Source organism: Somniosus microcephalus, chromosome 10 (assembly GCF_052327205.1).
Source record: "Somniosus microcephalus isolate GS21.2 chromosome 10, FLI_Smic_1.0, whole genome shotgun sequence".
Taxonomy (NCBI): Eukaryota; Metazoa; Chordata; class Chondrichthyes; order Squaliformes; family Somniosidae; genus Somniosus; species Somniosus microcephalus.
This window is the reverse complement of record NC_140996.1, coordinates 194716328-194731236: the sequence shown is the minus strand read 5'-3', so window position 1 is coordinate 194731236 and position 14909 is coordinate 194716328. Positions and strand designations below refer to the sequence as shown.

Here is a 14909-nt window from a genome sequence, read left to right as displayed (position 1 = left end):
GAATTCACTGTCTGAAAGGGCGGTGGAAGCAGATTCAAGAGTAACTTTCAAAAGGGAATTGGATAAATACTTGAAAAGGAAAAATTTGCTGGAGAAAGAGCGGGGCATTGGGACTAATTGGATAGCTCTTTCAAAGAGCCGGCACAGACACGATGGCCCAAGAGGCCTCTTTCTGTGCTGTACGATTCTATGAATGGGTAGCAAGGTCTGGAACAGCAATCGTTTGATGTTGAATCTTCATAATTTAATGGATAGTCATAATTAGCTGAGTTTGTTCTATGTTTCAAACTGTATGTGTAACTGAACAATCTGCTAATTGTTTGGCCACCAGCCTTCCAGCTGTTGCCCTTCTATAGCAGCTTTGATAAATTAAAATGACTTGCTGTTTTGTTTATTTTGTAAAGTGATGAAACATGCCAAGTGTTCAGGATCTTACGTTTTCTGAAAAGTAAAATAATACTGACTCGATGTCAACTCTTTAATTTTGCAGGTTATTTGAAACTCTCCAATCACTTTTCTGGTCAATATTTGGTCTCATTAACCTATACGTGACAAATGTGAAGGCTCGTCATGAATTCACAGAGTTTGTAGGTGCCACCATGTTTGGAACATACAATGTTATCTCTCTTGTGGTTTTGCTCAACATGCTGATAGCTATGATGAATAATTCATATCAGCTTATTGCGGTGAGTTTTTCCTGTATATTTTCTACTGTTTAAGAAACAAAATCATTTAAAATATGATTTTAATATACACGCAGACTCAGACACAGAACTAAGCATAAACAAAGAAGTAAAAATTAAATACTGGAATCTGAAATAAAAACAGAAAATGCATACAGGCTGATCAGCATTTAAAATAGAAATTAACATTTCAAATGTGACCCAGTTGACCATTTCTGATATTAACCAAAATATTCACCTATCTTTCTATTTCATATACTGACTTAGCTCTGTACATTTCTAGTATTTTCTATTTTATTTAAGTTTAAACTAAACCAGTTTGAATTTGCTATTATGGAGATATCAGAATAGAATGACCATTTAAGCTTAAAACATGATTGCAAATTAAATTCAACACAAATGACAGAAAAATATGGAAAAAAGAAAGACTTGCATTTATATAGCACCTTTTACGACCACCCAACATCCCAAAGCATTTTACAGTCAATGAAGTACTTTTTGAAGTGTAGTCACTGTTGTGATGTAGGAAACGCAGCAACCAATTTGTGCACAGCAAGCTCCCACAAACAGCAATGTGATAATGACCAGATAATCTGTTTTAGTAATGTTGATTGAGGGATAAATATTGGCCAGGACAGAGGGGAGAATTCCCCTGCTCTTCTGTGAAATAGTGCCATGGGATCTTTTACACCCACATGAGAGAGCAGATCAGACCTCGGTTTAACATCTCATCTAAAAGACGGCACCTCTGACAGTGTAGCAATCCCCCCATACTGCACTGGAGTGTCAGCCTAGATTTTTGTGTACAAGTCTCTAGAGTGAGACTCAAACCCACAACCTTCTGACTCTGAGGCAAGAGTGCTACCAACTGAGCCACAGCTGACACTATGATGATAAACCAGTCCAAGAAAGGAATTATCAGGGCTGGATTTTGCCAATGGGGAGCTTTTGGAGGTGGGAGTCTCACTTGTTGGGTTTTAGTCCTGCCTCCATCGACTTCTGACCAACCCACGCTATTTTTCCTTGATGGGCCTTGTTAAGCCCGCCCAGTGGGCATAGCAGGCCAATTAAGGGAAAGCCGGTGACAGAGAACATCAGCGTATGACATTTCATCTTTCAAGCTCTGTGAAGCTGTCAAACACGGACATTCTCTGTTGTTTCATTAGTCCTTGTATTCAAGACTCAGCAAACCTATCTGCTGAGCAGAAACAGATGGTTGTTGCATCGGAGAATGCAGCAGCCATTCTGTCATCTCTGCTGGTGAGATGCCGGAGTCCCCGGTTCCCCAACTGTTGAAGCCTGCAGGAAGAAACAAAGGTAAGTAAACATTTTCTATTACTTTTCACTCACCTCACATACTTACCTCTCCACACTTGCACCCATCACTCACATCTACAGGGCACTTTTGGACCCCTCTGACCCCCGTAGACCCACTGCTCACCTCGCTGACCCTGGCGGGGTTTCCTGACATTGGGAAGTCCGCACTTGCAGGGGTAAAATGGGATAAATCCTCTTAACTGCCTGTTTAATAACCTGTTAACAGGCAGTTAAATGGCTGTAATCTCCTTCCCGCCTCCAGGAGATGGTACCCGCCTCCTGGGAAGATGACACGGAGGCGGGTTGGGGGCGGGATGGGTACCCGCCCCCAGATTCTGCCATTTTCCCAGCAGCCCCACCTCCAAACCCGCCTCCCAGGGCTGGGAAAATTCCCCCTCAGTCATTTATGGTAGAAGTTCCGGCTCCTGTTTATAAACGGTGAAACACAAATTTGTATGGGAGGCTGTGATTCATGTATATTACAACAGGCTATTTACATATGTCACCATTCTGATTTGATTGATCGATGCAGGACCATGCAGATATTGAGTGGAAATTTGCTAGGACAAAGCTTTGGATGAGTTATTTTGAAGAAGGTGGAACTCTTCCAACTCCCTTTAACATTGTTCCAAGTCCAAAGTCTATTTGGTACTTACTAACATGGATCAGAAGACATTTATGCCTCAAAATTTTCTGCAAGCAAGAGCGAAGGAAACCTGAAAGTCTTGGGTCCCTTGGGGTAAGAAATTTATTTTCTTCCTGCATATTTTTCCAGATGTTAATATCTGAAATGCTAAAATGTTCAATTGCTTTTTCAAAGTACATACCTTTGCTTATTTACTCAATTTGTATATTTTATCTTTTATTGAAGAGGCGTGCAGCTAACAACCTGAGACGAAATCACCAGTACCAGGTAAGGGAAATCTTTAAAGTACGCTTTGGTTTCTGCAAAAGCTAAATTAATAAAGCATCACGATCACACTGAGAAACATCTCTCCTTCCTTTCTTATCTGTAATATTATTTTCACAAAGTGCTACCATAGATCTCATACATGTGTAAACCAGTAATTGTTTTGTCAATAGAACCTGCCCATGTTTGTTCCTTGTGAGGTCTAAAGACCGAGAATTTCCTCAGACTTGCTTCCGCTCTGCTGCCTTAACTTTGCCAGAAGTATGGCGGAATCCCGTTAACGTATGTAAATGAGGTTTCCGGTGCACTTCCGGAAAATTTACTGTGGAGCAGCTCCAAAAAAATTCCAGACTAATGGATTTTTGAGAGCTGGATTTGGTGATTTATTTTTTCTGAATTCTCGTCTGTTGTTTATTTTGCCTGGAATTTTGATAGGAAGTTTTTAAAAATCTGGATGTCGGATTTTCTTTGTGCACTGCTGTCTTTCATTTTTTTGGAGGGGCAAGAACAGGACCAAAGGAGGGATGGAAAGGAAGTTCATTTATTCCAAAGTCAGAATGCCTGCTCTCCCCTTCCCCATGCAGCTCTCTGTACAGACCCAGGCACACCTCATAGGCCTGCTTCTGCTTCGTATTTCCAGGCCTACACTGGGGCTGCACCCAGGCTATTTAAATGGGCTAGGACAGGAAGTACAGGCTATTCCTGGGGCAAGGCAGGTGTGCTCTTCCAGTTCAAGAGGGAAGAACTTATTGCCCTGTTGCCACCGTTGCTGTGGCCGCCTTAAGATTGCAAACAGTCCCAGAGATCGGGGGGCCGCCCTCAGGCGAACTTTCTTCCGATCCGAAGACCAGCTGGGCTGCTTGATATTGCAGCAGCCTGGAACCGACGGGCTGCCTAGTAAGCTCAATGTCCAGGTGTGGCCTGCTGTCCTGATGCTAATGAAGCCCGGCCCTCAAAACAGACTGGACCTTCTGTCAGAACTAGCAGTCAGCCAGCTGGTGCATTCTGCCGGCCAGCCACCCAAAATTGGCTTGTGGGGGGAAATCTACCACGGTGAGATACATGTCGACACCCTCACCATTGAGCAGGTCATAGCCAAAATTTCCTCCAGCTGAAACAATCTTTTCAGTCACCCTTTCCGGCCCCACCAGAAAATTTGCACGGTAGCACCTGACTGCATCCATTTTCCTAGCTCCTTGATCACACTGAACCTGACAATGCACAATCTCTGACCCCTGAGCAAACACATCCAGCCCATCAACAAAACAACCTTCTTTGACCTCCACAATATGGTCTGCCTCCATCCCTACCTTACCTAGACAATTGACAAAATCTTTATTCATGTTTTTTGTCATTTCCAGGCTCAACTTCTCTTACTTTTCCCTTGCTGGTTTCCAAAGCTCCACCTTACACTAATTCTAACTCGTCCAACACGCACATTCTATCCTGCACTAACTCCTGCTCAACTATCAACCCTATCCTCACCAACCTACAGTGGTTTCATTGTCCTCAGCACATTGATATCAATATCCAAATAGTCTACAAAACCCTCCATGGCCTTGCCCCCATCCTCCTTCTGGAATATTCTTGAGCCCCATATTCTTTCATGCACCATTAACTTTTGCAGAACTGACCCTCTGTGATGACTTCATTCCTTCCATTCCACCATTGGTAGCAGACCGTTCAGTGATCAGACATTGGAATCCTCTGCCTTGCAACATATCTCCCCATTTTTACCAGTCCTCTTGAAAAACGACCTCTTCATCTGCGCCTCAGTCACCTCTCCTAACCCTCCTCAGACACTCCTGCTTGGAATCCGATCCTTCTTTATAATGTATCTTGGATGTTTCACTACATTAAAGGGACTACATAAATGCAATTTGATGTTATAGAAAGAGAATAACAGCAGAATCATGACTTTCAATGACATAGAAACATAGAAGATAGGAGCAGGAGTAGGCCATTCGGCCCCTCGAGCCTGCTCCACCATTCAATGAGATCATGGCTGATCATCCAAATTCAGTACCCTGTTCCTGCCTTCTCCCCATATCCCTTGATCCCTTTAGCCTTAAGAAATATATCCAACTCCTTCTTGAATATATTTAATGAATTGGCCTCTACTGCCTTCTTTGGCAGCGAATTCCACAGGTTCACTACCCTCTGGGTGAACAAATTCCTCCTCATCCCTGTCCTAAATGGCTTACCCCTTATCCTTAGAATGTGACCCCTGGTTCTGGACTCCCCGACCATCGGGCACATTCTTCCAGGATCTAGTCTGTCTAGTCCTGTTAGAATTTTATAAGTTTCGATGAGATTCCCTCTCATTCTTCCAAACTCCAGCGAGTACAAGCCCAATCGACCCAATCTCTCCTCATACGTCATTCCTGCCATCGCAGGTATAAGCCTGGTGAATCTTCGCTGCACTCCTTCCATGGCAAGAACATCCTTCCTCAGATAAGGTGACCAAAACTGCACACAATACTCAAGATGTGGCCTCACCAAGGCCCGGTACAACTGCAGCAAGACATCCTTGTTCCTGTACTCAAACCCTCTCGCTACGAAGGCCAACATACCATTTGCCTTCTTAACCGCCTGCTGCACCTGCATGCTTACCTTCAGCGACTGGTGCACAAAGACGCCCAGGTCTCGTTGCACTTCCTGTTCTCCCAATCTATTGCCATTTGGATAATAATCTGCCTTCCTGTTTTTGACACCAAAGTGGATAACCTCGCATTTATCCACGTTATATTGCATCTGCCATGCTTCTGCCCAATCACCCAACCTGTCCAAATCATACTGGAATTTCTCGGCATCCTCCTCACAGCACACACGCTCACCCAGCTTTGTGTCATCTGCAAACTTGGAGATATTACATCTAGTTCCCTCGTTCAGATCATTAATATATATTGTGAATAGCTGGGGTCCAAGGACCGATCCCTGCGGTACCCCACTAGTCACTGCCTGCCACTCGGAAAAAGAGCCGTTTATTCCAACTCTTTGCTTTCTGTCTGTCAACCAGTTCTCTATCCAAGTCAATACCTTGCCCCCAATCCCATGTGCCTTAATTTTACACGCTAATCTCTTATGCGGGACCTTATCGAAAGTCTTTTGAAAATCCAAATACACCACATCCACTGGTTCTCCCTTATCTATTTTACCAGTTACATCCTCAAAAAATTCCAGTAGATTAGTCAAGCATGATTTACCTTTTGTAAAGCCATGTTGACTTTGTCTGATCCGGTCACTTTTTACCAAGTGCTCTGCTATTACATCCTTTATAATGGACTCTAGCATTTTCCCCACTACTGATGTCAGGTTTACCTTCCGTAATTCCCCATTTTCTCTCTACCACCCTTTTTGAAAAGTGGGGTAACATTAGCTACCCACCAATCCATGGGTACTGTTCCAGAGTCTATCGAATTTTGGAAGATGACCAGCAATGCATCTACTATTTCCAGGGCCACTTCCTTAAGTACCCTAGGATGTAGATTATCAGGCCCTGGGGATTTATTGGCCCTCATCCCATCAATTTCCCTAACACCATTTCCCTACAAATACTGATTTCTATCAGTTCCTCCCTTTCATTAGACCCTATGTTCCCTGACATCTTGTGTCCTCCTTTGTGAAGACAGAATCAAAGTATGTATTTAATTGGTCTGCCATTTCTTTGTTCCCCATTATAAATTCCCCTGATTCTGACTGCAAGGGACCTACGCTTGACTTCACCAATCTTTTTCTCTTCACATATCTATAAAAGCTTTTACAGTCAGTTTTTATGTTCCCTCCAAGCTTACTCTCATACTCTATTTTCCCCCTCTTAATTAATCCCTTTGTCCTCCTTTGTTGAATCCTAAACTGCTCCCAATCCTCAGGTTTACTGCTTTTTCTGACCAATTTATATGTCCTCCCCTTGGAACTTATGCTATCCCTAATTTCCCTTGTTAGCCACGGTTGATTCACCTTTTTTGTTTTATTGTTATGCCAAACTGGGATGAACAAATTCTGTAGTTCATCCATGCGATCTTTGAATGTTTGCCATTGCCCATCCACCATCAACCCTTTGAGTGACATTCCCCAATCAATCCTACCCAACTCGCACCTCATACCATCGTAGTCTCCTTTATTTAAATTCAGGACCCTAGTCTCTGAGTCAACTATTTCACTCTCCATCTTAATGAAGAATTCTATCATATTATGATCGCTCCGACCCAAGGGGCCTCGCACAACGAGATTGCTAATTAATCCTTTCTCATTACATAATACCCAGTCTAAGATGGCCTGATCTCTAGTTGTTTCCTCGACATATTGGTCCAGGAAACCATCCCATATACACGCCAGGATTTCCTCCTCCACAGTATTGTTACTAATTTGGTTAGCCCAATCTATATGTAGATTAAAGTCACCCATGATAACTGCTGTGCCCTTACTGCACGCTTCTCCAATTTCCCGTTTAATGCCATCCTCGACCTCCGCATTACTGTTTGGAGGTCTATATACCACTCCCACTAACGTTTTCTGCCCCTTGGTATTTCTCAGTTCTACCCATACAGATTCCACATCATCAGAGCTAATATCCTTCCTTTCAATTGTGTTAATCCCCTCTTTAACCAGCAATACTACCCCACCTCCTTTTCCTTTCTGCCTATCTTTCCTGAATATTGAATACCCCTGGATGTTGAGTTCCCAGCCTTGGCCACCCTGGAGCCATGTTTCCGTAATCCCAATCATATCATATTCATTTACCTCTATTTGTGCAGCTAATTCATCCACCTTATTACGAATGCTCCTCGCATTAAGACACAAAGCCTTCAGGCTTGTTTTTTTAACGCTCTTGGATCTTTTAGAATTATTATTTACTGTGGCCATGTTTGATTTAAACCCTTGATTTCTCTGCCTGCCTGCCTGATGGCTAGGCCATATGGCAAAGCAATTTAAAAAGCTAATAGATTGCTGGGATATAGAGCCAGGACAATAGAGTCTACAGAATTTATGCAAAGATTTACAATCTACTCATCAGACCAGACATTGAGCATTTGTGTTCAGTTCTGGTCACCATGTCACAAAAGATGTATATACATTGGAAGTTTCATTGAGCTTTACAATTGTTATACAACATTTAGATAAGATACACCCAGAATATTACTTCAAATTTAGGCTGAAAATTAGGACATAAATATAAGTTGGTGAGAAATAAATTTAAAACAGATACATTATGAAAACATTTTTACTGTGATGAGTATTTGGAATAATAGGGAACTAGGGGCAAGACCACCACTGCAACAAACAATTCCTCTACTGTAAAAGAAGCTGTAACTGAACCGAACCAAGCACATGGCTCCCATACACAGCTTTCTACTTTCTAACCAGCATGTAAATGATTGCACAAGTAATGGGCCTGAATTTGCGGTCGGAGGCTTCCCACGGGTGGATGCCTCTGAACCGCAATAAATCTACGCATCTACCTGATGGTCCTAGATCCACAGAGACTCACGCTCCTGGGCCTCTGTGCGTATGCATGCGTAGAGGCCCACGTATCCCAGAGGCACAGGCGGTTCGCAAGCGCCCCTTGGATCATGTGGGCCGGCCCAACCAATCAGAAAGGGGATTCCCATTGTGCTTATGGGGATTCCATTTATGTACAGAATAAGCTTACTCGGAATCACCCAAAAAACACATGTACATAACCTTGAAATAAAAAAAAATTACATGTTTAAAATTAATTAAAATACAATTTCATTGAACATTTAAAACAAAAATTTGACATTTTGAAAAATAAATTTGAACATTTTTTAAGAGACCAAAAATAACACAAACTTATTTTACAGGTTTTTGGCTGTTAAAAATGATTTAAAATTTTTATTTTAATAATTATTTTCATCCATATGCTGGTAAAAGTAGGGCTTACGCCTGCTTTTACCAGGCGTAAGAGTTTCACGGTCATTCACTGGGCAAGAGTTGGGCAAATAGCCCAACTCTCCACCAGCGAATGCCCATTTCCCAGGGGTGCAGAGGATCTGTCAAGAAGATTCTTGACAGATCGCAAGTTCCGGGTTTTCGTGCATGCGCAGCCCATGCGTAAGCCCAGAACTTGCGAAGCACTTACAGCCACGTACGCACCACAGACGTGGTCACAACCCATGGAAAATCCAGGCCAATGAATGTGGACCAGAAGCAGGCAGTGAAGTCTCTTTAAAGTGACATGGGAGATTGAAGCCTACACTAGATCTCTTATTTCCTTGGCTGACTGGGTGTGCACCCAATGGCTGAGTTTAACCCGTGCATGGAAAAGACCTTGTTCATGCTAATCACGGGGAGCAGAAAACTGGTGTGCTCTTCCAGACCTGCCCGATGAGCAGACTTCTTGTGCACAGGGCTGGTGCATGTTTCCGGTTAGAATTTTTCAACAGGCCCATAACTCCTCCCAGTCTCCTGTTCTTATACTGGATGGCATGTTAACCATAGGTATGCACCAAATTAGTCATTTTAATCATAATGAAAACATTTTATTAATGTGTTTCAAATTATGATTTTGTATAAAGGCAAAGACACATTGGTGTAAAACTTTGTTCAAAAGTGCCAACGGTATGACATCAGGTCTATTGTCTTACAATCTGTAAAATAAAGTAATTCTTATTTTGCCTGTTTCTGTCTTTCAGGAAGTTATAAGGAATTTGGTGAAAAGATATGTTGCAGCAATGATCAGAGATGCCAAAACTGAAGAAGGGCTGACTGAAGAGAATTTCAAGGTAATTTTCTGAGTATTGTTTGCCACATTCCGTGCACAGAAAAAGAACGACAGCGACAGGTGCAATAATTTAATAGTTGGCAATGAAAACGCCAGTTGAACAGAAAATATTATGTGAGCTTCAAACACTGCGACACATCAGGGAGGGGGAGAGTTACCTGGACGCTGTGTTCCAGGAGGCAGTCACACCCCTTAGATTAATTAATTCAAATTTGGCCCGTGGTCAGGGAGAGGTGGGTGTGACTACAAGCAAGGTAGGTATGGGACCCAGGAGGTAGTGGTGGAGCACGGATTTGTTAAGGGAAGGTCGTGTCTGACAAACTTGATTGAATTTTTTGAGGAGGTAACAAGGAGGGTAGATGAGGGTAGTGCGTTTGATGTAGTGTATATGGACTTTAGCAAGGCTTTTGATAAGGTTCCACATGGCAGACTGGTCACGAAGTTAAAAGCCCGTGGGATCCAGGGCAAAGTGTCAAGTTGGATTCAAAACTGGCTCGGAGACAGGAAGCAGAGGGTAATGGTTGGTGGGTGTTTGTGTGACTGGAAGGCTGTTTCCAGTGGGGTTCCGCAGGGTTCAGTACTAGGTCCCTTGCTTTTTGTGGTATATATCAATGATCTAGACTTGAATATAGGAGGTAAGATTAAGAAGTTTGCAGATGATACTAAAACCAGCTGTGTGGTTGATACTGAAGAAGGAAGCTGTAGACTGCAGGAAGATATCAATAAATTGGTCAGGTGGGCAGAACAGTGCCAAATGGATACAATCCGGTGAAATGTGAGGTAATGCATTTGGGAAGGGCTAACAAGGAAAGGGAATACACATTAAATGGTAGGACACTGAGTAGTGTAGAGGAACAAAGGGACCTTGGAGTGCATGTCCACAGATTCCTGAAGGTAGCAGGCCAGGTAGATAAGGTGATTAAGAAGGCATACGGAATGCTTGCCTTTATTAGCCATGGCATAGAATACAAGAGCAGGGGGGTTATGCTTCAACTGTATAAAACACTAGTTAGGCCTCAGCTAGAGTACTGCATGCAGTTCTGGTCACCACATTACAGGAAAGATGTGATTACATTAGAGAGGGTACAGAGGAGATTTACAAGGATGTTGCCGGGAGTAGAGAATCTTAGCTATGAGGAAAGACTGGATCTGTTTTCCTTGGAACAGAGGAGGCTGAGGGGAGACCTTATTGAGGTGTATAAAATTATGAGGGGCATAGATAAAGTGGATAGAAAGGACCTATTTCCCTTAGCAGAGGGGTTAAAAACCAGGGGGCACAGATTTAAAGTAATTGGTGGAAGGTTTAGATGGGATTTGAGGGGAAACTTCTTCACCCAGAGGGTTGTGGGGGTCTGGAACTCACTGCCTGAAAGGTTGGTAGAGGCAGGAACCCTAACCACATTTAAAAAGTACTTGGATGTGCACTTGGGATGCTCTAACCTGCAGGGCTACGGACCAAGAGCTGGGAAGTGGAATTGGCCTGGATAGCTCTTTGTTGGCCGGTGCGGACATGATGGGCCAAAATGGCCTCCTTCCATGCTGTAACTTTCTATGATTCTATGGAGGAGCCTCAGCCCTTGCTCTTGTCCAACAGTTATGAGTTTCTTACTCTCTGCGTGGGTGAGAGCAGGGACTGCAGTGAGGATGAGCAAACTGATCACAGCACCATGGTACAGGGAGCCATTCAAGTGGGGGGAGCAAAATAAAGTGTGATAGTGGTAGGGGACAGTATAGTTAGGGGGATAGACACTGTTCTCTGCAACCAAGAGTGTGAGTCCCGAAGGCTGTGTTGCTTGCCCAGTGCCAGGGTAAAGGACATCTCCTCTGGGCTGGAGAAGAACTTAGAGAGGGAGGGGAAAGATCCAGTTGTCGTGGTCTATGTAGGTACCAGCGACATAGGTAGGGCAAAGAAAGAGGTTCTGCAGGGGGAGTATGAGCAGCTAGGGGCTAAATTAAAAAGCAAACCACAAAGGTAATAATGTCTGGATTACTACCTGAGCCACATGCAAATTGGCATAGGGTAAATAAGATCAGAGAAATGAATGAGTGGCTCAAAGATTGGCGTGGGAGAAATGGATTTTGATTCTTGGGGCACTGGCACAGTACTGGGATAAGAGGGAGCTGTTCTGTCAGGATGGGCTTCATTTGAACCAGGCTGGGACCAGTGTCCTGGCGAATCGAATAACAAGGGCTGTAGATAGGGCTTTAAACTAAATAGTGGTGGTGGGGGGGGGGAGGGATCCACTGAGCAGTTTTTAAAAAGTCAAAGAAAAATGGAAAGGCAAAAGTGCAGGGTAGCAATAGGGGTAATGATAACCAGAGTGTGACAGGAAGGGACAGAGCGTATACAAATAATAGTGCATCAGAAAGAGGGGTCAGAGTCGGGAAAAATGGTAAAAAGACAAAATTAAAAGTTCTATATCTGAATGCACGCAGCATTCGTAACAAGATAGATGAGTTGACAGCACAAATAGAAATAAATGGGTATGATCTGATGGTCATTACAGAGACGTGGTTGCAAGGTGACCAAAGCTGGGAACTGAATATTCAGGGGTATTTGCCATTTCATAAGGATAGGCAGAAAGGAAAAGGAGGTGGTGTAGCTCTATTAATGAGATCAGTGCAGTAGTGAGAAATGATATTGGCTTAGAAGATCAAGACATAGAATCAGTTTGGGTGGAGATAAGAAATAATAAGGGTAAGAAGTCACTGGTGGGAGTGGTCTACAGGCCCCCAAAGAGTAGCCACACTGTAGGACAGAAGATAAATCAAGAAATAATAGAGGCTTGTAAGAAAGGTATGACTATAATCATGGAAGATTTTAATCTTCATATTGATTAGACAAAGCAAATTGGCAAAGGTAGATTTGAGGAAGAGTTCTTAGAGTGTATACGGGATGGTTTCTTGGAACAATATGTTGTAGAATCAACCAGGGAGAAGACTATTTTAGATCTGGTAATGTGTAACGAGGCTGGATTCATTAATGATCTCGAAGTGAAGGATCCTCTTAGGAATTGTGATCAGAGCATGGTAGCATTTTAAATTCCGTTTGAGGGTGAGAAAGCTAGTTCTCAAACTAGTGTCCTGAACTTAAATAAAGGTAATTACAAAGGTTAGAAGGCAGACTTGGTTAAAGTGGACTGGGAAAATGAAGTGGAAAAGCAGTGGCAAACATTTAAGGAGATATTTCATAACTCTCAGCAAAGATATATTCCAGTGAGAAAGAAAGACTCTAAGAGAAGGATGAACCATCCGTGGCTAAGTAAGGAAGTAAAGGATGGTATCAAATTGAAAACAAAGGCATGCAATGTTGCAAACAATAGTGGAAGGCCAGAGGATTGGGAAATTTTAAAAAACCAGCAAAGGACGACTAAAAAAATGATAGAGAGAGAAGATAGCTTATGAGAGTAAGCTAGCAAGAAATATAAAAACAGATAGTAAGAGCTTCTACATGTATATAAAAAGGAAGAGAGTAGCTAAAGTAAACGTTGGTCCCCTAGAGGATGAGTCTGGGGAATTAATAATGGGAAACAGGGAATTGGTGGAGACTTTGAACAAATATTTTGTATCGGTCTTCACGGTAGAAGACACTAAAAGCATCGCAATAATAGATAAACAAGGGGCTATTGGGGTGGGGGGGAACTTAAAACAATCACTATCACTAGAGAGAAAGTACTAGGCAAACTAATGGGACTAAAGGTGGACAAGTCCCCTGGACCCGATGGCCTGCATCCTAGGGTCTTAAAAGAGCTGGCTGCAGAGATAGTGGATGCATTGGTTGTAATCTACCAAAATTCCCTGGATTCTGGAGCGGTCCCAGCGGGCTGGAAAACCACAAATGTAACACTCCTATTTAAGAAAGGAGGGAGACAGAAAGCAGGCAACTATAGACCAGTTAGCCTAACATTTGTCATTGGGAAAATGCTAGAGTCCCATCATTAAGGAAGTGGTAGCAGAACATTTAGAAAATCATAATATAGTCGAGCAGAGTCAGCATGGTTTTATGAAAGAGAAATCATGTTTGACAAATTTGCTGGAGTTCTTTATGGATGTAATGAGCAGGGTAAATAAAGGGGAACCAGTAGATGTAGTGTATTTGGATTTCCAGAAGGCATTCGATAAGGTGCCACATAAAAGGTTACTACACAAGATAAGAGCTCACGGGGTTGGGCATAATATATTAGCATGGATAGAGGATTGGCTAATTAACAGAAAACAGAGAGTTGGGATAAATGGGTCATTTTCAGGTTGGCAAACTGTAACTAGTGGAGTGCCGCAGGGATCAGTGCTGGGGCCTCAACTATTTACAATCTATATTAATGATGACTTGGATGAAGGGACCAAGTGTAATGTAAGCAAATTTGCTGATGATACAAAGATAGGTGGGAAAGCAAGTTGTGTGGAGGACGCAAAGGATCTCCAAAGGGCTTTAGATAGGTTAAGTGAGTGGGCAAAAATCTGGCAGATGGAGTATAATGTGGGAAAATGCGAGGTTATCCACTTTGGCAGGAAAAATAAAAAAGCAAATTATTATTTAAATAGGGAGAGATTACAAAATGCTGAGGTACAAAGGGATCTGGGGTTCCTTGTACATGAAACACAAAAAGTTAGCATGCAGGTACAGCAAGTAATTAGGAAGGCAAATGGAATGTTGGCCTTTATTGCAAAGGGAATGGAGTATAAAAGTAGGGAAGTCCTGTTACAACTGTACAGGACATTGGTGAGACCACACCTGGAGTACTGCATACAGTTTTGGTCTCCTTATTTAAGGAAGGATATACTTGCAATGGAGGCAGTTCAGAGAAGGTTCACGAGGTTGATTCTGGAGATGAAGGGGTTGTCTTATGAAGAAAGGTTGAGCAGGCTGGGCCTGTACTCATTGGAGTTTAGAAGAATGAGAGGTGATCTTATTGAAACATATAAGATTCTGAAGGGGCTTGACAGGGTAGATGCAGAGAGGATGTTTCCCCTCATGGGAGAATCTAGAACTAGGGGGCATAATTTCAGAATAAGGGGGCACCCATTTAAAACAGAACTGAGGAGGAATTTCTTCTCTCAGAGGGTCGTGAATCTTTGGAATTCTCTTCCCCAGAGAGCTGTGGAGGCTGGGTCATTGAATATATTTAAGGTGGAGATATATTTTTGAATGGTAAGGGAGTCAAGGGTAATGGGGTGTGGGCAGGAAAGTGAAGTTGAGGCCAAGATCAGATCAGCCATGATCTTATTGAATTGCGGAGCAGGCTCGAGGGGCCAA

At 42.8% G+C, this 14909-nt stretch overlaps 1 protein-coding gene across 1 annotated transcript in view; it reads left to right on the top strand.

Moving 5' to 3' along the window:
- Positions 1 to 14909, top strand: part of trpc4b (transient receptor potential cation channel, subfamily C, member 4b) — a 243411-nt gene that overhangs the window by 213921 nt on the left and 14581 nt on the right. Inside the window, exons 7-10 of the mRNA XM_085999399.1 lie at positions 491 to 686; positions 2533 to 2739; positions 2872 to 2913; positions 9567 to 9656. Of these exons, the coding sequence (XP_085855525.1) occupies positions 491 to 686; positions 2533 to 2739; positions 2872 to 2913; positions 9567 to 9656 (535 nt within the window). The remainder of the gene's footprint in view (positions 1 to 490; positions 687 to 2532; positions 2740 to 2871; positions 2914 to 9566; positions 9657 to 14909) is intronic.